Genomic DNA, 25,670 nt, shown 5'->3' with positions numbered 1-25,670 from the left:
CCCCCTTTTGTGAGCACCCAAGCTGCTTACCTATTCTATGCATTTTTAAGAGAACCCAATCCCCTTTTTAAGGAACACTACACATTAAAAATGAAAAAAATGTTTTGGGGCCCCCCTTTAAATTCATACCAGGCCTTTATTCAGACATACAAACTGGGTGACCAGGAAAGGGAGAGTAGCAAACATGTGGCCCCCCTCCTACACTATACCAGGTTACATGCCTTCAAAATGTACCTTGCAAGGGGAACTGAAAAGTCTCCCCCCTTGCAAGGCACCTTGTCCTCATATTGAGGGGACAAAGGCCTCGTCCTCAAATCCAGTTCCCAATAGGCTGTGGAGGTTTTCAGAGGGGTAGAACTTATCAGAATCTGGAAGACCACTAGATAGCAGGGTGTGCCCCCAGATTTCCATCTTTTCAAGAGTAGAGTTGACCCCTCACTGACTTCAAAAGGGTTTGTTGCTATGTTTAGGGTTTGCAGACTACCGACCAGGTTCTTCTAACCTTCAGAAAATTGAATGTTGATTGGTTCACTCATCCCTAATTACAGCTGGATGAAAAACTGTACAAGTAGGTTGAGATCCTTGCATGCACATCAGTTTTAGTTTTTTAGAATAAAAATGTTAATCGTGTAAAAGACATATCAAAAGAACACCAATGCATCACTGACTACAATACTTAACTTTTGTGGATATAAGCTTCTTTGGAGTGTGTTCAGCAAGTCAAAGCTGCCATAAATACTAGCGTTGCACCGATACTGATATCTGTATCAGTGCCGATACTAAGCATTTGCATGAGTACTTGTTCACTCGGAAAGGGTGAAGATGGAAGCCCTGTCAGCGGTGACAGCTTGCCGCTGAAAGGGTTTTTTTCTAGCACATTATAACTTTGTCTTGCAGGTTAAAAAAAAAAAAAATTGCCTGCGGTTTACTACTGCTTTAATGCAGAGGCGACCTACAAAGTTGTTTCATCTTCAACCTTCTTGCTAATCATTTTTGTAAAAAGCCTAACTAACTTTAGGGTTAAAGGACAATACGTGGGTCATACTTTTGTGGGTGTGATCAGTGTATAACACATGAAATAAAATTACTTTAGCCAGATATTCATGTGCTGAGATTTCTGGTGCCAAAATTTCAGAGCTAAAAACAACCAGACAAGTTTTCAGAATCTGAAAATTAATGTACCATAAAATGTAAACAAATTAAAACACAACTTCTGCCAAAACTGTTTTTAGTTTATTATAGACTTGGAAAGAGTAAAAAGCATTTTGCACATAATATACTTACTCATCTCCATTGCTAAAATTGTGATATTATGCCATGCCAGTTCTTCTCTATCCAAAGGCCTTGCTGTCATCAATGCGCCTGTAGTAATGTCAACATAGAAATATCTCCCAGGATCACTGTTTCTGTCAATAGAATATCTGGAAAAAGTATTAAAATCTGTTACATATAGTCCACATTTTAAAATTTTATTGTTAAGAAGAGCCAATATTTAGTTTTTTTTTAATTGCAAAAATATTACAATGTTGTCACAAAATTTCCCCAATAATAACAACGAATTTTAGAGTTGAGTTTGAGACAGATGCAGAGACTTAAATAGATGCAGGTTTGTATTTATGAATAAAAAAAAATAAAATGCATGATTTTAATTGCAAGCAGTGCAAGTACATGATATTAACTTGGTATCAAAATCTGGGAGAGGGAGGCAACATAAGGAGCTGATCATTTGTGCTGCAGTGCTCATAAGTCCAAGGTATATGCTCTTAGGTGAAGAGAGCAGAGTGTGGAGAGATGAGTAGAACCATTTGATATTTCTACTTTTACTGTCACATGCTGGTGGAGAGACAAGACCTGTAAGTGTTCCTTAACTAAAGCCAAGAATTTCAGGTTTTTTGCCCTCCAGACAAGGCTGTGCTGTGTGGCAGCGCAGTGTGGGTCATAGAAATGGATGGACAGAAATACTATTTTTTCGGCAGGTAAAACAGTTCCCTTATATGTATTTCATCTCTGTGTTTAACGGTTTGCCTGGAGTTCAACTTTACAGAAATGTATTGTCCAGCCAAAGAAAGTTACCAGTGATCTAGACACGGAAGCTGGATGCCCGAAGATGCCAGGCAGGGAACTCTGGGATGCCACATTGCTAAAGCCAAGGTGAATATAGTTCTGCTTTAAAATACATTTTTTTTTTTTTACTATGGCAAACAGTTTTTTTCCAATCTTACCAACTGACGTATATGGTACTTCTAATTTGCGGTATTTGAAATGACAAGACAGCGGTTATTGAGTTCCTCCAATTCGTAAACACTAAATGATCTGTGTACTGTTGCAGGTCTAAGAAAAATTGTACAGGGACTTCCACTTGTAAATAATTTTTTTCAGCACATTCTAATTTCATGATATTTGAAGGTCAACCTAGTATTGAGATTATGATTATTATGCTATATTATTAAATAATGACAAGCCATAGAAGCAATACATTTCTTATGAATTCCTCATTTTTCTCTCTTAATAACCAGACCTTGAATTTAGATTATTTTTCTTCTGCAAGCCACAGAAGAATCATCATTATATTCCAGTGAAATATTAAATTTACCAGTGAAGGAATGCAAAGTTCAGAGTCCAGGACACCCAGGTTGTTTCATAACTGCAATTAACTATTGCTTTTTAATAAGCTGTGTATTGCTGTTAATTAGAGCTACTCCTGCGTACTGTAGATAGGTGATTTGGTAGATTGCTATATGGCTGATTGATCTTGGGGGAAGAACTAATCACCAAGATTGCATTTGGCAAATGATCAGTACTTTATTGTTGGGTTAACACTTTACCAGAGATGTCTGCCGACAACATAAATATGCATTTTAGGTCAACTTGAGAATGCATGTCTATGCCTGTCTTGTGACCACTTTTTCATGTCTACGGGAACTTTCAATTGCCAAATTATGCGCACATAAGTAAATTACATTTACATTTCTACCATGTATTCACAATCTTTAAGGTTAAAAAAAAGAACAAAAAAATAAATAAAAACACATAAAGCTATATTTGTTCATCTAACTCTGATATTCATGTCTCTCACCAGCCCTGCTTATGGAAGTTGTGGGGCGGTGATCCAGCATTGCAGTCTCTCCCCAGCAGTGCAGTCTTCTGAAAACTGAGTGGACAAGACCTGTAAGTGTTCCTTAACTAAAGCCAAGAATTTCAGGACAGCCAATTAGAAAAATTAAACTTCACCTAGGCAGCAACAGGGACATCTGAAGAAAGACCCTCTCATTCCACTGTAGGCAGACTTAGGACCCAGTACATTATGTTACTATGGATTTAGGTGAATATTTTAGGCTTTTAGGTAGCTTTTTTTCAACCAGTTAGCTAGAGAGAGATGGGTAGGGGTAGCTGGGGTAGACTATGTCTGCTTGGGGAAAGAGGAATCTGCTCAAAGAACAGTTTTAAACTAAATCCATCTTAAACTAATTTGGGTTATTCTAACATATGATGAAAACTGCTTACGCTGAGTTTACTTTCAGAGGAAATAGCATGTAAACTGATCAGCAGAGCATTATATGCAGCTGAAAATATATGCAAATCTTGATAAATGCTGTAAAAGTCACATTTTTGACCTTTTTTGTTTTGGGTGGCCTCAATGAATAGACAAGCTTGACTTATCCTGGCAAGGTTGATATCTGAAATAACATGATATGCATTTCTTAAAGAAAGTAATTTCCACTTAGGTCCTTTTCTCTTGAGCAGTAGTTCACACCAGAGGGTTGATTAGGAGTCAAGATTCTGATCTCTAGGGTTGATTTATTAAAACTGGAGCGTGCAAACTCTGGTGCAGCTCTGCATTTCTTAAAGAAGGTAATTTCCACTTAGGTCTTTTCCTCTTGAGCAGTAGTTCACACCAGAGGGTTGATTGGGAGTCAAGATTCTGATCTCTAGGGGTTGATTTAATAAAACTGGAGCGCGCAAACTCTGGTGCAGCTCTGCATAGAAACCAATCAGTTTTTGTCGTCAAAGCTCAATTGAACAAGCTGAAGTTAGAAGCTGATTGGCTACCAAGCACAGCTGCATCAGATTTTGCACTCTCCAGTTTTAGTAAATCAACCCCTAGAGATCAAAATCTTGACTCTTTGCTGCTTTGTCACACAACTGCCTTGATTATTCACCAGTGACAGCAACACAATGCTTCTCAAAACATGTGACCAGTTATTAACATCTCGTGTTTTATTATGCAATATTGCAGACATTGTTCTAATGATGAAAGAGGGTGGAAACAGTATTTTTTAAAAAAGGACTGCGGCCTTTGCAGATGCAGTGCAGGTAAACTGTCACGCCCAAATGTTTGCTTTTGGGTTAAATGCTGCTTTGACTATTGCAAATGTTTATCTGTATAATAAATCAATAATGCAAAAGATGTATAGCCAAAGCATTTTCTTTAATGTTGACAGAACAAGAACCCCAGTTGGAATTTATTGCTGTCCTTCCTATTCAAGGTGGGATTCATTTGTAAGGAATGGTAAGAACCATGGTTATATTTTTTGTTTTCTGTTTGTCCTTTGGGGAGCTTTACTCACTTCTTGTCCTAGGTTTTACCAGTCACTGGGGCAGAAAGGACGGGCAATAAATTTTAATCCTGGCTACAGCAGGAAAATATATTCCTGCATACAAAGCTATTAAATTACTTGTTATAATAAATTATTATTCTAACATTATATAGCTAGTTAATATTACCTGTTTATTTAAGGAATGAAACCTATATAATAATGCACACTTCCTGCACATCTGATTGTACAGTTTACAAAGGGAACAGAAATAATAATGCAAGTAAGAGCCTATTCTTCTATGTAATCATAATGCTATTAGGTGTACACAGCGTTATCATCCCAGTGTGTAAAAATAATCAATGTCCCAAGCCAATCAATATTTTTCTATTAATATATACAATGCACAATCCCATAAGAATGCAATAAATCAAAAGTGCACTTAGTTACCCACCTGACTGAATTGTTTGTTGCATCCGGGTCCTTTGCTGCAACGATTTGTATTGTTGTCCCGATATCAACATTTTCTGAGACTTCTACGAAATAATGACTTGCCTCAAACACTGGTGGTTCATCGACATCTTCTATAGTAATGTGTACAGTGGTGGTATCACGAAACGGTCCTAAGTTAAAAAAGCGTACTTCGATGTGTGGGTTGGAACCTTCAATCTTTAGTGTGTAGCTTTTCTTGCTTTCAAAATCTAGCGGCTGAAAAGTAAAGTTACATTGTAAATATTACAGTTTTGTATAAGTGAATTAAAATATGCTATTGAGAAACATTTGTTCATTCAAATAATTGGGTCCTACACTCAACACACAACAAGCCTAAATAAGATGAAGTTAGGTCTGGTGTGTAAGATTGCCCCACTCTCATTGAGTGCTATGCCTTTTAAGTGTAAATATTTCCCAGTGCCTACATTTAATCATCGAGTTGCATACAAGTTTAGGTGTAAATACGTATCCGTTCCTAGGTTTCATTATCTAATGCTGTACAAGTTCAGATCTATGTGGTTTATTGTTATTTGTTCCCTTGAAGTAGAACCAAACTCATAAAGTAAAGATTTGGGATGTTATAAAAAAACATCTGAAAATGTTAATTGTGCCTAAGAAGTACTTTGAAAAATGTAGCTTTTGGCTGGGCTCACACTGGTGCGATGTTAGACATCGCATGTGATTCACACCCCACTACTGTGCAGATCACATGCGATGTCTGTGCGATGCAAATTCGGCCATACAGATTGTGTGGCTGAATTTGCATCACATTCGCACCAAAATGGTGCAAGACTCTTTTTTTGGTCAGCACTGGAATCAGATCGCATTGGTGTTCACTCCTATGCGATACAATTCCTGCACCATTTTGCAGTTTGCACTGCGATCTGCGAACTGATCTGGGGGTGTCATTAACTTTGTATTGACACCCACAGTGGTTTGCATAGGTCAGTGTGAACTGCCTGTCAAACACGTGCGATGTGGGACTGAAATCACACTGGTTCCAGCATTGCATATGTGTGAACTGAGCCTAAGTCTGGAATTTCTCCTGAAAAATAGCAGTACACTCCCTGATATGTGATGGTGCCTAGGCACAGTCTACAGCTTTATAGGTACACTCCCTGGTATGTGATGGTGCCTAGGCACAGTCTACAGCTTTATAGGTATATATCTGCAGTGTGAGATCTAAGACATTACTGCTTCTGAAGGCTAGCTGTAAGAAACTTGGAATGAGATTTGGCGATGACACCACTGTGCTGCTTACTGTTCTCCTTACTGGACATGAGGAAGCATAACCCTGTCTTTACCAAGATGGTGTTTTCCACACAAAAATACAATGCAGAACAAGGTATGGTAGACCAGTAATAGACACAAGTCAGCTGCAGAGAGAACACAGGCAGCGTCCTGTAGTCCTGTCCTAGATTAAAAAAGGTTTCTCCATAGGTCATTATGGTGAGTAATGGTTGTTACCATAGGAAGTTAGTAAATTACTGTCTGTAAAAATAATGAAAAAAAAAAAAAAACTGGATTGGTAAGCTATAATGTATTAATTTTTTTCTGTGTTTAGATATGCTTTATTACTTCTTTGGTGGTGATGGAAACCTAAATGGTTAGGTGTCAAAATGATATAACTTAAGTCTCAAAATGCAAAATGTATCTCCATCCAGGCCATTTTTAAATTTCCCCTGAGTTTTAAGGGGGAGTATAGCCAAAGCTATTTTGGCTAGTATTCCCCTAGGTATCACAGGAGTACAGTTCGTTCTCCACTCCTGTGACCCATTTTCAGCCAACAGAGGGCTAAAATTTGCCCTCATTTGGCCGAGCCAGGGTCTGAAAAATCCCCACATGCACCCCACAAGGCACCCACAAGCCTGGATGGGCAGCTGGCTCAGCCTCTCAGTGAGCCACTAAGAGCCTGAGCCAGCTACACAGCTCCAGTGAGAGCTGAAGGGGCAAGGCAGAGAGCTGGTGACTGTCAGTCAGGCTCTCTGCTCATTGGGGGCTGAGAACCATGCGATCAGCAGTCTTTGATCACTTGGTTTTCAGTCTTAGAGTCGGCGGGGGACAGATGCAGCATTGGATCAATGCTGCAGCTATCTAGGTGAGTATCATTTTGTTTCCCCACAAGCCATACTTCTCTTTTAACACCTTTATGCCTAAGCCTTTTTCTAACATTTGTTGCTTACAGTTAAAATCAGTGTTTTATGCTAGAAAATAACTTTGAACCCCCTAACATTATATATATATACCCTAGAGAATAAAATGGCGATCGTTGCAATATTTTATGTCACACAGTATTTGCGCAGTGGTCTTTCAAATGCAATTTTTTTTTAAAGAAATACACTTTAATGAACTAAAAAAAAAAAAAAAACAGTAAAGTTAGCCCATTTTTTTTGTATAATGTTAAAGATAATGTTACACCGAGTAAAAAGATACCTAACATGTAATGCTTTAAAATTACGCACACTTGTGGTATGGTGACAAACTACTGAACTTAAAAATCTCCATAGGCGATGCTTTAAAAAAAATTTTAACCGTTACCTGTTCAGAGGTACAGAGGGGGTCTAAAGTGAGAATTATTGCTCTCACTCTAACGATCATGCTGATACCACACATGTGTGGTTTGAACACAGTTTACATATGCAGGCGCGCGTATGTATTCGCTTCTGCACGACAGCACAGAGGGATGGGGCGCTTAAAATTTTTTTTTTCTTATTTTTAAATTTTTACTCTTTTTTGATCACTTTTATTGCTGTCACAAGGAATGTAAACATTCTGTTTGACAGTTATAGGCAGTGACAGGTCCTCTTTATAGAGAGATCTGGGGTCTAAAAGACCCCAAATCCCTCTTTTGCACTTGAAAGCATTCAAAGCGCCAAATTTGGCTGTTTTGAATACTGTCATTTTTTTAAAATCTGGCTCCTTTAAGGTTCCATTAACCGGAAGTGATGTCATGACATTGCTTCCGGGTTTCTACATTGGATACTCGATCAAAGCTGAATCCGGCTTTGTTCAGGTCTTCGGCCAGCCGCCCCCCAGCTCCTCATAATAATAACTGAGCGGCTGCTGGGTGTCACTGATGGGTGGCACTGGTAGGTGGGGCTGAAGGGCACAAATAGGCAGCACTCATGGGCACTAATAGGTGGCACTGATGGGTGGCACTGATGGGCAATGATAGGCACTGGTAGGTGACACTTATGATGGGGCACTGATTGGCACTGATAGGTGGCACTGGTGAGTACTGATAGGTGACACTGGTAGGAGGCGCTGGTGGACACTGGTGGGCACTGGCAGGTGGCACTAGTGGGCACTGGCAGATGGCACTGGTGGGCACTGGTAGATGGTGCTGGTGGGCACTGGTAGGTGGCACTGGTAGGCACTGGTGTGTGACACTGGTGGGCACAATCTGGTCCCTTTTCGGGACCGATGTCCCTCTGACAGAAGCCGCCGATTGCTTTCTTTTTCTCCTCACACTGACAGTGGGGAAAAAAACAGCTGATTGCCAGCTGCTGTTTACTTCACATGATCAACTGTCATTAGCTTACAGCTGATCACATGGTAAGGGGGCAGGACTGGCCCCTTACTCCTAACTGTGATCAGGCGAGTCTCATGGACTCGCTGATCACAGAGCGAGCCGGGGCACTCTGCAGGGAGCGCGCAGGCCACTCGTGCACAGGGGGACATCAATGTACGCCCTCCCGGCCATTTAGGTCCAGGCTGTAGCCGCCATAGCACGGGCGGGGGGGAGGTTAATGTCTAAACTGCTGGCAACGTACGTGAGTACACCTCTAAGTAAAAATGTCCAAATTGGGCCCAATTAGCCATTTTCCCTCCCCGGTGTCATGTGACTCGTTAGTGTTACAAGGTCTCAAGTGTGAATGGGGAGCAGGTGTGTTAAATTTGGTGTTATCGCTCTCACTCTCTCATACTGGTCACTGGAAGTTCAACATGGCACCTCATGGCAAAGAACTCTCTGAGGATCTTAAAAAAATAATTTTTGCTCTACATAAAGATGGCTATAGGCCAGGGGTGTCAAACTGGCGGCCCTCCAGCTGTTGCAGAACTACAAGTCCCATCTTGCCTCTGTCTATGGGAGTCATACTTGTAACTGCAAATCCTCATGGGACTTGTAGTTCCGTAAAAGCTGGATGGCCGCCACCCCTAAAAGCTGGATGGTTGACACCCCTAACCTAGGCTATAGGAAGATTGCCAAGACCCTGAAAATGTGCTGCAGTATGGTGGCCAAGACCATACAGCAGTTTACAGGACAGGTTTCACTCAGAACAAGCTTCGCCATGGTCGACCAAAGTAGTTGAGTGCACATGCTAAGTGTCATATCCAGAGGTTGTCTTTGGAAAATAGAGGTATGCATCCTGCCAGCATTGCTGCAGAGGTTGAAGGGGTGGGGGGTCAGCCTGTCAGTGCTCAGACCATACACCGCTTAATGCATCAAATTGGTCTGCATGGCTGTCGTCCCAGAAGTGTGGCGGCAACCAGGTGAGGAGCACAAAGAAAAGTGTGACTTGCCTACAGTCAAGCATGGTGGTGGGAGTGGCATGGTCTGGGGCTGCATGAGTGCTGCCGGCACTGGAGAGCTACAGTTCATTGGGGGAACCATAAATGCCAACTTGTACTGTGACATACTGAAGCAGAGCATGATCCCCTCCCTTTGGAGACTGGGCCGCAGTGCAGTATTCCAACCATGATAACGACCCCAAACACATCTCCAAGATGACTACTGCCTTGCTAAAGAAGCTGAGGGTAAAGATGGTGGACTGGCCAAGCATGTCTCCAGAACTAAAATTCTATTGAGCATCTGTGGGGCATCCTCAAATGGAAGGTGGAGGAGCGCAAGGTCTCTATCATCCCCCAGCTCCGTGATGTCGTCATGAAGGAGTGGAAAGGACTCCAGTGGCAACCTGTGAAGCTCTGGTGAACTCCATGCCCAAGAGGGTTAAGGCAGTGCTGGAAAATAATGGTGGCCACACAAAATATTGACACTTTGGGCCCAGTTTAGAATTTATCACTTAGGGGTGTACTCACTTTTGTTGCCAGCGGTTTGGACATTAATGGCTGTGTGTTGAGTTATTTTGAGGGGACAGCAAATTTACACTGTTATACAAGCTGTACACCCACTACTTTACATTGTAGCGAAATGTCATTTGTTCAGTGTTGTCATATGAAAAGATAGAATAAAATATTTACAAAAATGTGAGGGGTGTACTCACTTTTGTGAGATACTGTATATAGTTATGTCATAGAATTAGTTTGTTTGGACCAGCTTTACTTTAACACCTCAAACATTTTAACTACAATTTACTTTTAAATAATTATTCAGTGGCTTGACATCTGTGCTATACTACTTCAAGATTTTACTGTTTGATCAAGAATTGTAATGTACATGTCTTTGGGTTTACTGCTGACTAATTTAGCACAATTTATAATTGACACTAGAGCGATAATGTTATCTCATATAATACTTTAGTTACATTCACACTCTGTGCCGGAACAATTCTCCATCTGCCTTATCGAAGCCAGTTTCTTCAAACCATAATTAGCATTCATGGATCTTCCAGCTCCAATTAAAAAAGCATGGGCTTTACTGGTTTATAAATAATCCATGCTCTTTTTTTATTACTGTTTATAGAAGACTAGAGTAAAAACCGTGTGTTAAGCAAAGGCAAGTATTGATAAAAATCAGTCTAACAGTAGGCAGTTAATCTGTCTGTCCTGTATCTCTATAACATATAAACACCAATCAAAGAGCTTTCCTACTGGAAACAACATGTTTACGGAATCACAATTTCCAATTACAGAGAAACCAGCTCTGATTTCCTAGGCAAATATACAACAAATTATAAAATATGAATTATATATCAAATTGAGGAAATATATTATGCAACCTTAAATGATTGGGAAAATCAGGACTTGCTTCAAACAAGATTATTTATGAAATGAATATGTTTTAAGTCTTTACTGTTAACTAAGAAGGAATTAAATTTTCCAAGTTCAACTGGGGTCCTGTTTTTTATATAATGTACAGTATATTCATTACTAAAAAAGTGAAAATGTAACACTGTGTACATTTTGTATTAAAGTATATCTAAAGCCAAGATTTTTCTTAGTTAGTTTAGTTAGTTTTAGTTTAGTTAGTTAGAGCGGATTTTATCACTATCCTATATCACTATCTATGTCCCTTCGCAGAATTTTCGCTCTCTGCTTCGATAGTGGGAGAAAATACAAAGTTTTGAGCTGTCATAAGAATGGGACTATTACAAAAATCTCCCAATCTTCCAAACCTTCCAACTTTTTTAGTAGTAACTGAACGAGGGGATTTGCTTCATGTTGTCTCTCAAATGTCTCACTCATGGAAAAAAAAAAAAAAACTGACATGAGTTTTAACCATTCCCCACTCAAAATAAAATAAATTCAGATACACTTTACCCTTAATTTTTACATCATTAGACCAGTACAAGATTCAGAATCCAACCATACGTTTGCTTATGAAACAGGTTTATTGAAGAGAAAAGTGGGAAAAATAAAAAGACCCTATGACAGTATTCAGTGTCACGAAAGACAGACAATATGCTAATATCATCAGCTCAACCACCTGTCTTCCATACATCGTTGAATGCGTTGATGTACTCACCTGTACAATCTACAATAGGTTCTGTTACTACACCTATTGTTTGTGTATTGTATTGCAGGACCTCGAGGACGGCCGTCTGCTACTTAATTGGCTCAGGTCATCCATTAGTTGCTGAGTGGAAATATACTGTTTGTGTTGGTTGTTCTTTAGATATGTTAATTCTATTTCTGTATACAATTTCATTTGCATGGATAATGTAGTCAGGCAACCCCTGACCTGTGTGTAGTAATTTGATCAGGACGGGGATGTGCTCATGTGTGTATAAACTGAGTGTGAAATTGTTCAATAAAGGAGAAGGTTCAAAAACTTGTATGAGCTTGTATAAGTTGTTGGCTAGCTATGTATGTAGGGCGGCTGAGATATCTATATATGTTTATGACTGCAAGGAAGCCGCATACTGATGGAAGACCACAAGTACAGTGTGGGTCAAAGGTTCCATTACAGACCCTTTTTAAAATATAGCCTTTAATATCATCAAAAGTTAAAGGGTTTGTAAAGCCTTAAGGTGTTTCACCTTAATGCATATGCATTAGGGTGAAAAACCTTCGGTGCTGCAGCTGCCCTCCAGACCCCCCTTTTTCTTACCTGAGCCCAATGCAATCCAGTGATGTGTATGAGCACAGTGGCTCCAGCTGCTTTTGCTCTCCCCATTGGACAGATTGATAGCAGCAGGAGCCATTGGCTCCTGCTGCTGTCAATCAAAATCTGTGACAAGGGAGCAGGGGGTGGGGCTGAATCCCGCTGTCTTTGTCAATAGATGCAGCAGCAGGACCCAGGAGCGAGCACGCATGGGTTCCCTCATCATGTAAAGCGGCTTTCTGTGGGGGCACCTGATAAAGAGGAGGGGCCTGGAGCGCCAGCATGGGACCTCAGAAGAAGAGGATTGGGGCGCAGGTAAGTTAAGGCATTTTTGTTATTCTTTTTTTTAAACTAATGTTTACAACCACTTTAATGCAGCAGAGGTGGTGCTGGGAAAAATAAGTTTCCCCATGCAGTTGTAATAGGGCTAAACATCGAGGGGTTTCGCTGTGTAATGTACACTCATCGGCCACTTTACCTGCTTTACCTGTTCCATTGCTTGGTAACACAAATTGCTAATCAGCCAATCACATGGCAGAAACTGAAAGCATTTTGGCATTTAGACATGGTGAAGACGACTTGCTGACGTTCAAAGCGAGCGTCAGAATGGAAAATAAAGGGAATTTAGGTGACTTTGAACGTGGCATGGTTGCTGGTGCCAGACAGGCTGGTCTGAGTATTTCATAAATTGCTGATCTACTGGGATTTTCACGCACAACTATCTCTTAGGGTTTACAGAGAATGGTCTGAAAAATAGAAAATATCCAGTGAGCGGCAGTTGTGTGGACGAAAATTCCCTGTTGATACCAGAGGTCAGAGGAGAATGGGCAGACTGGTTCCAGATGATAGAAAGTCAACAGTAACTCAAAAAACCACTCATTACAACCAAGATATGCAGGATATCATCTCGGAACACTCAACACATTAAACCTTGATGCAGATGGGCTACAGCAGCAAACCACACCGGGTGCCACTCCTGTCAGCTGTGAACAGGAAACTGAGGCTACAATTCGGACAGGCTCAACAGAATTGGACAAAAGAAGATTGGAAAAACATTGCCTGGTCTGATGAGTCTCGATTTCAGCTGGGACATTCAGATGGTAGAGTCAGACATTGTAAACAACATGAAAGCATGGATCCATCCTGCCTTGTATCAATGATTCAGAAAAGGGAGAGAAAAGACAGCGCCTAGATATCTATCTCACCGCTGGCTCTCACAGAATCCCCCATGCCATGAGAGCCAGCGGTGAGATCGATATCTATAGGACCTCCAGGATCGCAATACCGGACTTCCTATGTGCATTTAACAAGCTTACCGTTGTGAGTGCGTTTTTTTATATTTCTATTAAAAACCACAGTTCTGTTGAACTTAGAAAGCACTGTGTTTTTCTCTCCCTTTTCTATCTGCAGAGCTACTTCAATCTCTTCCACAAGTAGCCACTACAGTGAGCAGAAGCCACAGAAACTTTACATACCAAGTTTTCCCTATACTGTTTTCCCCTTCCCCCCACAGTTGAACCAGTGACTCAGTGAACTTTTCATGCACCAATGACTTTTTGTTTTATCAATGGTTCAGGCTGGTGGTGGTGTAATGGTGTGGGGGACATTTTCGTGGCACACTTTGGGCTCCTTAGTACCAACTGAGCATTGTTTAAATGCCATGGCCTACCTGAGTATTGTTGCTATGTTCATCCCTTTATGACTACAGTGTACCCATCTTCTGATGGCTCCTTCCAGCAGGATAATTTACTATGTCACAAAGCTCAAATCATCTCACCACTGGTTTCTTGAACATGACAATGAGTTCACTGTTCTCCATTGGCCTCCACAGTCACCAGATCTCAATCCAATAGAGCACCTTTGGAATGTGGTGGAATGGGAGATTTGCATCATGGATGTGCAGCCGACAAATCTGCAGCAACTGCGTGATGCTATGATGTCACTATGAACCAAAATCTCTAAAAGAATGTTTCCAACACCTTGTTGAATCTATTCCAAGAAGAAGTAAGGCAGTTCTGAAGGCAAAAGTGGGTTACTAGCAAGTACTAGCAAGGTGTACCTAATAAAGTGGCCAGCGAGTGTATATCCCTATAGGTGACCAGTGGTCTCTCAAAGGCATAAAATCCCTCACTTGTGACCTCTGAGGAGCTGACAGTCTATTTCCACAGTCAGTTTACTAAGAATGTTGGCGGGGTGATTTTTGGATATAAAACCAGAGAGTTATAACTGGAGCAAAAGCTTCATTTTCTACTCATCTCCAGTTGAGAACATCATTGTCTTTGATGTGTGGTGGCATGTTAGTAGTTCCACGCTAATAGCCCCATGTGTATGCCTAAAATGAACGTATTTTCCTAAAAGAGAAGATCACTGTTCACTACTATAGCAGATAGCAGCATAAATTATTTTCATAGTAACTTAGTTGTAGTTGCTGACATTTAGAAAAGGAATTACATATTTTATTTAAAAGCATTAAATAATTTATCCTTAAATAAGCATTTGTGACAGGAGACTCCTCTCTTGGGTCCCGGTTAGCATTTTACTCTCATTCCTATTAAATTTATACCCTCCATATGGAGCATGCTGTCAATCATAGCAAAGGTGCTAAAATAAAAAAAGAAAAAGCTGTCAGATTTAATTAGTTTCTCAGTTACTCTGTAGACCGACAGTCCAAACTGCAAGTCGCATTTCCTATGCTAGATTCATGCAAAACTAACAGCATGGAAAACGGATGAAGTAGTTGTTTGTTTATTTGTTTTTCCTTTTAAACATACTTGTTTATTTATGATCTTTTTTTTTAAGTCACATTGAGCCCCGGTTCACACTTGTGCGTGTGCGGGGTTCGCATGTAATGTCGGAGCGCACTGCTCAGACATTACATGTGATCAGCTGTGCGGTGCGAGTTTAGCCATACAAACTGTATGGCTAAATTCGCATCGCTCCCGCAGCAAAGACGCACAGGAGGCATTTTTGCAGCCGCATCAGGATCGGATCGCACAGCGGTTCACACTTGTGCGATCCGATCCTGTGCGAACTGCACGATCGCACTGCGATATGCGATCAAACTGGGGGTGTCGTTAACATTACATTGACACCCCCAGCGTATCGCATATGGCAGTGTGAACTGCCGGGGGTGCGTGTGCGATGCGGGAACAGGCTGCGAATTCGCAGCCTTCCCGCATCGCATATATGTGAACCGAGCCTTATGCTAGAATTCAGTACTCTGGCTTTACCACAACTTCTGCAAAAAAAAATGATATTTATTATTTCTTTAATTGTGTTTTTAGTTATCATAAGCTGTAAGTATGCTATCATGATTGTGGGAGCATCATGCACATATAGGGGTTGATTTACTAAAGGAAAATGGGCTGTTCAATTTGGAAGGGAAATTGCATTTTGAAAGGGAATTTGCCCCAGTGCTTAGTGAATGTGGTAAAACGTTGCCGAATTACATCATCCAATCATGTACAAGCAAAAATGCTGTTTTGTTTAAAATTTTCCCTGCACATGCCTAGGTATTCTAGCAAAGTGAAATTTTACCATTCATTAAGCTTTGGGGACAATTGCTTTGCAAAGTGGACAGCCTACTTGCTTTTAGTAGATCAACCTTATAGTAATTACTACGAGAATTTGCGAGGAACGTTAAGCCTAGTTTTCAGGCCCATCAATGTAACAGTAAACTTGAAAAATATTTAGTAACTTTGAAATAGGCAGTATAAACCCTTCCCGGTGGGGTGGGGTCATTGATTCCCCACAATGTATATGCCAGGGCTTTCCTCTCTCTCCATATCCTCATATGTGCTTTCTCTCCCCCCCCCCCTCCAATCCCAACCACCCCCCAACGCCTTCCTTTTTTTTTTCTTCTTTTATTCTTCTCCTAGAAGATGATTGCCTTTTAATCCATACTAAACTCACTAGTCCCTTCCCATAGGTCTTCAAACTATGACCCTTCAGTTGTTCAAGAACTACAATTCCCATCATGCCTAGTCATGTCTGTGAATGTCAGAGTTTTACAATGCCTCATGGGATGTGTAGTTCTGCAACATCTGGAGGGCCATAGTTTGGGGATCCCTGCCATAGACTATGCATTAGCTATCTTCACTCCTACTGCTTGAAGAGTAATTTAGCTTTATTATTTGGTTTCTCCTTTATTTTTTGTATTATTCTACTCAATATATGTTTATCGGCCCTTTGAATTGGGACATTTGAGTGTATATTATTATTATTATACAGCATTTATTTAGTGCCAACAGTTTGCACAGAGCTTTACAATAAAAAGGGGGACAGTACAATTACAATGCAGTTCAATACAGAAGGAATAGGAGGGTCCTACTCACGAGTGTATATCTCCATCTTTGTATTTTGCAACGTTGTACTCTGGATCTATGTTGTTAAACAATCTCATGCCTAGTTTCTGTACAACGAATATTTTCAATAAAATGTATTTTTGAAAAAAAAAAAAAAAAAACCCCTTCCCGTTACTATATTTTGAAATCTTGAGTGCATTTTTTTTTTTTTTTTAGCTATGCTCAAAGGGAAGCTGTATCTTATTTTCAGTGACTGCGTCATTTAAAATTGAAGACCAGGAAAACAGCTAATACATAGAAGAAATACATAAAAGTATTCTGTTTTACAAGCATTTGTATTGCTGTCTACCCAGTCCTGAGATTTACACTCAAGTTGAATTTGAAAATATATGTAATAATTAATTAATGAATACATTGCCTCATTAATATGTGTCTTTTACATCTGCCCAGAGGCCAGGTTTAAGGTCCCATTCACACCTGAAACTCCAAAATGCTCAACATACAAAATCCCATATTATCAATTTTGCCTGTTCACACAAGAGCATAGTGTTGAAGTAAGCTTGAAGCTTGTAGGTCAAAAAAGTACTCTCTCAAAAAAAAAAAAAACCTTCAAAACTACCAAAGAAACTCAGCTAAGTATGAATACAGACTAAGTAATTATTGCAAAGTTCACCTAAAAAGCCATTTATACTTGACTTTTTGCTTACTTACTGCTCCTTATTTCATGAGGACAAATATACGGGTATGAAAATTCTAACTGTGGTGGGCATTGATCTTTATAATAGTGTCTAGGATGCTTACTAAACATTTGCAGAGGTAAAGTGGATGTAAAGTCAGTGCTCATAATTATTGCCAGCCCCTCTGTTATAACACAATAAACCACACAATGTATGTGTGTTTTTTGTTAATTCTCCTGCTAAATACCTTTTTCTACATCGCCAATGTGCAGTCACATGATCACCCGTCATTCTTCTTCCTCAATCTAAGGACTACAGAGGGAGGGGCTGAGATCCCCCTCTGATGTCAGGCTGGAGGTCACTTGACCGCACATCAGCAATGTAGAATAAGGTATTTAGCAGAACGTAAAAAAAAAAAAAACATACACTGTGTAATATATTTTGTTATAACAGAGGGATTGGCAGTAATTGTGGGCACTAACTTTACTGCCACTCAGAATAGCAGCAGGAGTGGAGGGGGCGGGTTCGTCGATCAGCTCACACACTGGAGCTGACATGCAGAGAGGGAGAGGAAGAGACTGGGGATGACGGAAGCATGTAAACTGACCACGGTGTCAGTGAACAGGAACAGGCCGGATCAACCAGGTTTTTTACAGCACAGAAAGAGACAAATAAAACTGCACAAGCACTATGCAGTTTAACATGCTTTAACATGCTTTAAAGGAAGTTGATCTTTTTTTTTTTTTTTTTTTAGGGTTACAACCTCTTTAACATAATGAGCCACCTATAAAATGTATCTACTTATCAATCAGCTTGAACAGACAGACTGATTTGCATTTGAGAGAGAGAAACAGTGAAGCACAATTACTGTGCAGTGTTTCATGGGAGAAAGAAATTCTGTATATTATTTAATAGAGATGGGTGAACGGTTTGGCCCGAGCATGAGCTTGGGCCAAACATTTGCCTTTTTTGGTTGTTCGCCAAACACCCGAATTGGCAGGGTGTTGGCCCCGACGAATACCCTGAAATACACTGAGCACTGCACAGTGCAATCTGGGCCCTGATTGGGCAAAGCTTTGCCCAATCAGGGCACAGTGTAAGCTGGTTGTTAAGGAGCGACGTCCTTAACAACCGATGAGTCATCAGTTGTTAATGGGTTTCCCCGCTGACAGTTGAACAAAAAAGCACCGAAGCACCCACCCCAAAGCACCTTGTCCCCATGTTGATAGGGACAAGGGCCTCTTCCCGACAACCCTGGGTTGTGGTTGTTGATGTCTGTGGACGAGGTGCTCATTGGAATCTGGAAGCCCCCTTTAACAAGGGGGCCTCCAGATCCTGACCCTCCCCATGTGAATGGGTATCGGTACATCGTACCCCTACCCATTCACCAAAAAAGTGTACAAAAGTAAAAACTAAATGAGACAGTTTTTGACAAATCCTTTATTAAAAAATATAAAAATAGTGTCCCTCAATGTAAATCCATCGTCAATCACACCACCTGCCGACCCAAAAAATATAAAAAATTAAAAATGCTCTCGCCTCCGGGGAGACCTCCCGCCGTTTGCCCGCTCCACGCTTTGATATTTTTTATATAAGCAAGAGGCGGGGCAACCTGGCTACATCATCCAGTGGCACCGCCCCTTCTGACATCACGTGGCCGCATGGTGGTGCCACCAGCAGAACACAGAATGGGGGGTTGTTTGGCCCATCCCTAATATTTAATAAGCAAGTCTGGCTATTAAACAAGAACATTGTTTTTTCTATTATTAGGATCAATGTTTACTCTCCTTATACCTGCAGCCCCACTACTCTTTGTATCAGTGGTCATCATTTTTTTTAAAGTGTTACATTCCATAGTGAATATAAACAATGAATAAATAACTTGTATATTACAAACAAATAATAGAAAACTCTTTAAGGGCTCATTCACACCAGCTTTGGTCTCTGAAGAGTGATCTGCATTCAGACTGCCCTTCAGAGAGCATTTAAGAGGCAGTGAGGAGGTGTTGTATCACCTCCTCACTCCCTGATATAACTAATTGAACCCCGCAAAGCGTGGTGCAACCGTGCAATGCAATGCAGGGAGATTGCGGAGAGGCCCCATTCACTTGATGGTCAGCGGGTGCTATGCCCACCAGAAGCGACAGGGGGTATAATTAATGCCTCTGCAGCTAAAGGGGGTTAGCGGTTTAGGGGGTGGTAAAAGTGTGGCTCAACTGTGGCGTTTTACTGCACATCCCCCCCAAGTGGGATACATTTCTGAACTCTAAATGATTGCAAAGACTTACAGTGAATGGTTTGTAAAATATTAAGTACAATGACCATGATTGTACAAGAAGGGAATGTGGATACAGTATGCAATGCTTGTATTTTTTTCCTAGTGATTAATAAGTATATATACTGTACATAAGCTTTTCCTAGATGAGTTGTAGCAAACTGTAAGACTGACTTCACCTTTGTGGTTTGCTAAAACACATTTTTCCTTTGTGATTTAATTTTATAAATTGTATTTTCCCTTTATATAAAGCAAACAGAGATTGGGAAGTTCAATATGCACATATGACAAAAGCTGCAAGAATGTTGTTCATAAGATGAAAAAAAATACAGGGTTCACTAGGGAACAACATTCAGTCAATACACGACTCTAACTTAGGTTTACACAAACACATAGAAGCATATATAAAATTATTATATTAGAAGCCATTGTTTCTAATAGGGTTACATTGATGATGTATAAAATATAAAAGACTAAAAGTGGGACTAAGAATTGTAGGAATAGGACATGCAAAAAGAAAGTGATTTGTATATTTAAAGCATGTACATACAGTAGAGACATGATATTTCATTAAAAAAAAATGTTATTACCTTTTTTACTGTGATAACTCCCACTTGGTAGGTAGCATCTGTTGCTACATCAAACATTTCAAGTCCATCGCCATCTATGATGTTATACTTCATTTCTGCATTAACTCCTTCATCCTGGTCCATTGCTAGAACCCTTCCGACTGTAGAATTTACAGGTGCTGATTCTAAAACATTCATTTGGTAGTGTTCTGATGGAGATCAAAGGAGAGGATATTAACATACACATGTAAATTACATCATGAGTACAATACAAAACAGAAATTATGACGTCTAAAGAAATAGGTGATGTTTAGAAAATACAATCAAGTTGTCAAATCCCAGTTCATATTTACACTGCAGTAGCATCCTTCATGGTACTTAACCACTTGCCTAGTGGGCACTTAAACCCCCTTACTGCCCAGGCCAATTCTAAGCTTTTAGCGCTGACGCACTCTGAATGACAATTGCACAGTCATGCAACGCTGTACTCAAATTACATTTTTATCTTTTTTTTTCATACACATAGAGCTTTCTTTTGGTGGTATTTATTTACCACTGGGGTTTTTATTTTTTGCTGAACAAACAAAAAAAGACCGAAAATTTTGAAAAAACAAAACAAAAAAAAAAACCTTTTAATAGTTTGTTATAAAATTTTTCAAACAGGTAGTTTTTCTCCTTCATTGAAGTGCACTGATGAGGCGGCACTGATGGGCCCTGATAGGCACTGATAGGGTTCACTGATAGGCTGCACTGATGGCCACTGATAACGTGGCACTGATGGGCACTGATAAGGTGGTGCTGATAAAGGGGCACTGGTGAGCACTGATAGGTGGCACTGATGGGCGGTACTGAAGGGCACTGCTAGGTGGTACTGAAGGGCACAAATAGGTGACACTGATAGGTGGCACTGATGGGCACTAATAGGTGGCACTGATGGGTGGTATTGATGGGTGACACTGATGGGCAATGATAGGCACTGGTAGGTGACACTGATAGGCAGCACTGATGATGTGGCACTGATTGGGACTGATAGGTGGCACTGGTGGGCACTGATAGGTGGCACTGGTGGGTGACACTGACCTCTACTGGTGGGTATGCTGGTGCGCACTGGTTGGCACTGGTAGGTGGCACTGGTGAGCACAGATGCTCCTCCTCTTCAGGACAGATGTCCCTCTGACAGAAGCTGGCGATCTGTTTTTTTTTTCCTCACGCTGACAGTGTGAGAAGAATAAAAAAATTGATATCCATCTGCTGTTTACATCACGTGATCAGCTTCCATTGGCTGACAGCTGATCTCGTGGTAAGGGGTTGGGACCGGCCCCTTACTCTGATCTGTGATCAGCCGAGTCTCATGGACTCGCTGATCACAGAGCAAGCCACGCACGCTCTGTAGGGAGTGCGCAAGCAGCTCATGCACGAGAGGACATACATGGACGCCCTCCCGGAAATTAAGGTCCATGCTAAATCAGTGGAAAGGCCATGAATAACACCAGTCATGCTGATTCATCAGTTAAGATCACATTAGGAACTCATCCCACTTGTAGCTATGGGCGGCTTGTGAGTGGACTCGTGGAGCATACTCCCCAATATAGAAATGGATACTCTGGGAATAATTGATTCATTTGAAGTACTTTTCAGACCAGATTTTTCCATCCTGCGGCCAGCACATGAAAGCTTAGCCCCAGTACCCACCTGTGGATTCATTGTCAGAAGTAGCCTGACTGGTGTTTAACTGTTGGAACTCTATAAAATAAGTAAGAATCTGGATGATTAGTCTGTGTCTTAATGCACAGTGGTGTGATAATACAATATCCCCTGAAGAAGCCGAAGTGGCAAAACATGTCAGGACTGTCAACCTAGAAGTTGCATCAATCTTGGACCATGTCCACCATTTTCCAGATTACCATGATGGAGTGATTTTATATTTATGTTTATATATGTTGTGTCTTGAGATATATTTTTAATGAATTGAATAACACATGTTTAAATTAAAGAAAAAACATTTTCTCCAGTTATTGGCACCTAAAAAATCCCACCTCCCATGTGAGCGCCTTTTTCTGTGTCCTGTACCTTTTCTAAGGGATGCGGTGGCGGTGAGTTTACCTCTAAAAACACTTTCGTGTTTAAGGATACTAAACCTGTCCTTATTTTAGGTACACATAAAGATGAGTTTATGAATCGGTTGGTGATCATGTCTAATGGGTAGTCCCAGGTCGTTTGGGGGAAGCAAGCTATTAGAAAAAAAAAATGAAATCTGTTTTTGGGTTGCCTGGCTTCTCTCTCCCTTCTTTATGTTAAGACATGTCATAATATGCTGTAAATGATGTACACATTATGGAAAATGGTGGCCACCCCATCACATTTTGCTTTCACTTTAAAGTTTGCAATTACATTAATTCTGCTCATTACATACAGTATCTCACAAAGGTGAGTACACCCCTCACATTTTTGTAAATATTGTATTATATCTTTTCATGTGATAACACTGAAGAAATTACACTTTGCTACAATGTAAAGTAGTGAGTGTACAGCTTGTATAAATGTGTAAAATTTGCTGTCCCCTTAAAATAACTCAACACACAGCCATTAACGTCTAAACCGCTGGCAACAAAGGTGAGTACACCCCTAAGTGATAATGTCCAAATTGGGCCCAATTTGCCATTTTTCCTTCCCCGGTGTCATGTGACTCATGTGATTAGTCTCAGGTGTCAGGTGTGAATGGGGAGCAAGTGTGTTAAATTTGGTGTTATCGCTCTCACTCTCTCATACTGGTCACTGGAAGTTCAACATGGCACCTCATGGCCAAGAACTCTCTGAGGATCTGTTGCTCTAAATAAGGATGGCCTAGGCTATAAGAAGATTGCCAAGATCTTGAAACTGAGCTGCAGCATGGTGGCCAAGACCATACAGCGGTTTAACAGGACAGGTTTCACTCAGAACAGGCCTCGCCATATTCGACCAAAGAAGTTGAGTGCACGTGCCCAGCATCATATCCAGAGGTTGTCTTTGGGAAATAGACATATGAGTGTTGCCAGCATTGCTGCAGAGGTTGAAGGGGGGGGGGGGTGTCAGCCTGTCAGTGCTCAGACCATACGCTGCACACTCCATCAAATTGGTCTGGATGGCTGTAGTCCCAGAAGGAAGTCTCTTCACAAGAATGCCTGCAAACCATGTCCTGTGGTCTGATGAGACCAAGATAAACTTATTTGGTTCAGATGGTGTCAAGCATATGTGGCAGCAACTAGATGAGGAGTACAAAAACAAATGTGTCTTGTCTACAGTCAAGCATGGTGGTGGGAGTGTCATGGTCTGGGGCTGCATGTGTGCTGCTGGCACTGGGGAGCTACAGTTCATTGAGGGAACCATGAATGCCAACATGTACTGTGACATACTGAAGCAGAGCATGATCCCCTCCCTTCGGAGACTGGGCCGCAGGGCAGTATTCCAACATGATGAAGACCCCAAACATACCTCCAAGACGACCACTGCATTGCTAAAGAAGCTGAGGGTAAAGGTGATGGACTGGCCAAGCATGTCTTCAGAATTAAACCCTGTTAAACATCTGTGGGGCATCCTCAAACGGAAAGTGGAAGAGAGCAAGTTCTCTAACATCCACCAGCCCCATGATGTTGTCATGGAGGAGTGGAAGAGGACTTCAGTGGCAACCTTTGAAACTCTGGTGAACTCCATGCCCAAGAGGGTTAGGGCAGTGCTGGAAAATAATGGTGGCCACATAAAATATTGACACTTTGGGCCCAATTTGGACATTTTCACTTAGGGGTGTACTCACCTTTGTTGCCAGCGGTTTAGACATTTATGGCTGTGTGTTGATTTATTTTGAGGGGGCAGCAAATTTACACTGTTATACAAGCTGTACACTCACTACTTTACATTGTAGCAAAGTGTCATTTTCTCCAGTGTTGTCACATGAAAAGATATTATAAAATAATTACAAAAATGTGAGCACTCACTTTTGTGAGATACTGTATGTACTTGTTAATTTCAGACTCATACTTGTCATCTGCAAGCTGTTAGATTAAAGATGTTTAGTTCTTAATAGTTCTTAAACAAACACAAAGGAAATTATTCTGGAAAAAATGAAGCACAGAAAAAAAAAAGTACCATTATTCTTGTTAAAATTGTTCTAAAGCCAGTGAGCTAAAGTGGTACTAAAGCCTAAAACTAATTTTTTTTATATATTGCAGCTTACCAATCCAGAGACTGCCTTTGTTTTCTTTAATTAGGCTTTTTGTTTCCTTTTTTTTACCCGGTGATCCCTCTAATAAATACACATCCTGTAGGTGTTCCCCATTCCATTCTGAATGGAAGAGCAACATACACCTTTGGGCAGCAGCATTGCCAGTCTAGAGATAGACTAGCAGATTTAGATGGACTTGTGTTAGAAATTCTGTATATAGCCCTACAAAACAGACGGACAGTGCACAGTCCACATGGGCTTTGCTGCTTAACTGTAGACAGGAAATATAAACTTTATTGTCAGAGAAGAGACAATACATTATACAGTACCATAGATGCAGACTTATAAACACTGCCATCTACTGGCTGAAGAATATATCTGTGGTTGTTGTACAATAATACATGAACCATGTATTCCAACAATTTGACTAACAAATTAAGACTGAACTCCAGCTAACACTTTATATGCAGTTACGGCAATTTTTTTTTTCCTTTTTGGGATAAAGGATTTTTAAAATAGAATGAAATTTGACCATTGTAAGCACCCCTCTCAGTCGTAAATGGTTTGCCTCAATGCTCTAAATGCCACTTTTGCTGCACAGCTTGGATTGTTAGAGGATGAAAACTGACAAACATACTGGCCGAGTTATCAGGGAAAGATACACAAATAAAAAGCCTAAAAAAAAAAAAAATTGGTAAGCTGCAATATAATAAATATTTTTTTTTGGGGGGGGGGGTTAATACTGCTTTAAGTTGTTGCTTGCAGCCTGAAAGAAATGAGAGCAAAGCAGTACACAGAACTTTCATGATGATGATGATGATGATGATGCACTCACTTACTTTGAGGAAATCTTGGAGGATTGTCATTCACATCACTGAGGGTAATATTAACAGTGGTTGTTCCAGCTAATCCGCCCAGCTGTCCACCCATATCTTTGGCCTGGATAATGACTTCGTAATATTCTCTTGCTTCTCGATCCATATTTGTTAACGCCGTTCTGATTACGCCTGTAGAAGAGAAACAATGTCACAACTTGCCTACATAATGACATAAGGAAAAGCTAATTTAACTTTTAAATGAAAGAGTGCATTTTGTTAGGGGAGAAGGAGAGAAGGAGGTAGAAGTTGGCAAAACTGCCAAGAAATATCCTGCAGAAATACTCTTGATATCTTTCCATATGGCATTAAGCATGCCATTTAGAAAGCCAGATGTAATTGGCCAGATGCTAAATCTACACTATCAATATAATTCCTGCACTATGTTCAATTAAGCAGCTCAAAGTACTGTATATTTAAGTATACTGCAATACATTCTTATGGACATTTCACATCATAGGCTGAAAAAAAATATCTATCAGTTCAGAAACTGCACGCTCTGCACAAATTAGTGCAACTT

General features: G+C 40.5%; 1 protein-coding gene across 1 annotated transcript in view; it reads right to left on the bottom strand.

Annotated features, from left to right (window-relative positions):
- CDH20 (cadherin 20) overlaps positions 1 to 25,670 on the bottom strand; it is a 577,159-nt gene that overhangs the window by 15,295 nt on the left and 536,194 nt on the right. The window contains exons 6-9 of the mRNA XM_082259717.1: positions 25,115 to 25,282; positions 20,099 to 20,286; positions 4,990 to 5,243; positions 1,285 to 1,421 (exon numbers count right to left, since the gene is read on the bottom strand). Coding sequence (XP_082115843.1) covers positions 1,285 to 1,421; positions 4,990 to 5,243; positions 20,099 to 20,286; positions 25,115 to 25,282 — 747 coding nt within the window. The remainder of the gene's footprint in view (positions 1 to 1,284; positions 1,422 to 4,989; positions 5,244 to 20,098; positions 20,287 to 25,114; positions 25,283 to 25,670) is intronic.

This window comes from Pelophylax lessonae (genome assembly GCF_965119305.1).
Source record: "Pelophylax lessonae genome assembly, chromosome: 5".
NCBI classification, from domain to species: Eukaryota; Metazoa; Chordata; class Amphibia; order Anura; family Ranidae; genus Pelophylax; species Pelophylax lessonae.
Note: the sequence above shows the minus strand (reverse complement) of the source record. Positions and strands in the feature narration are given on the sequence as shown.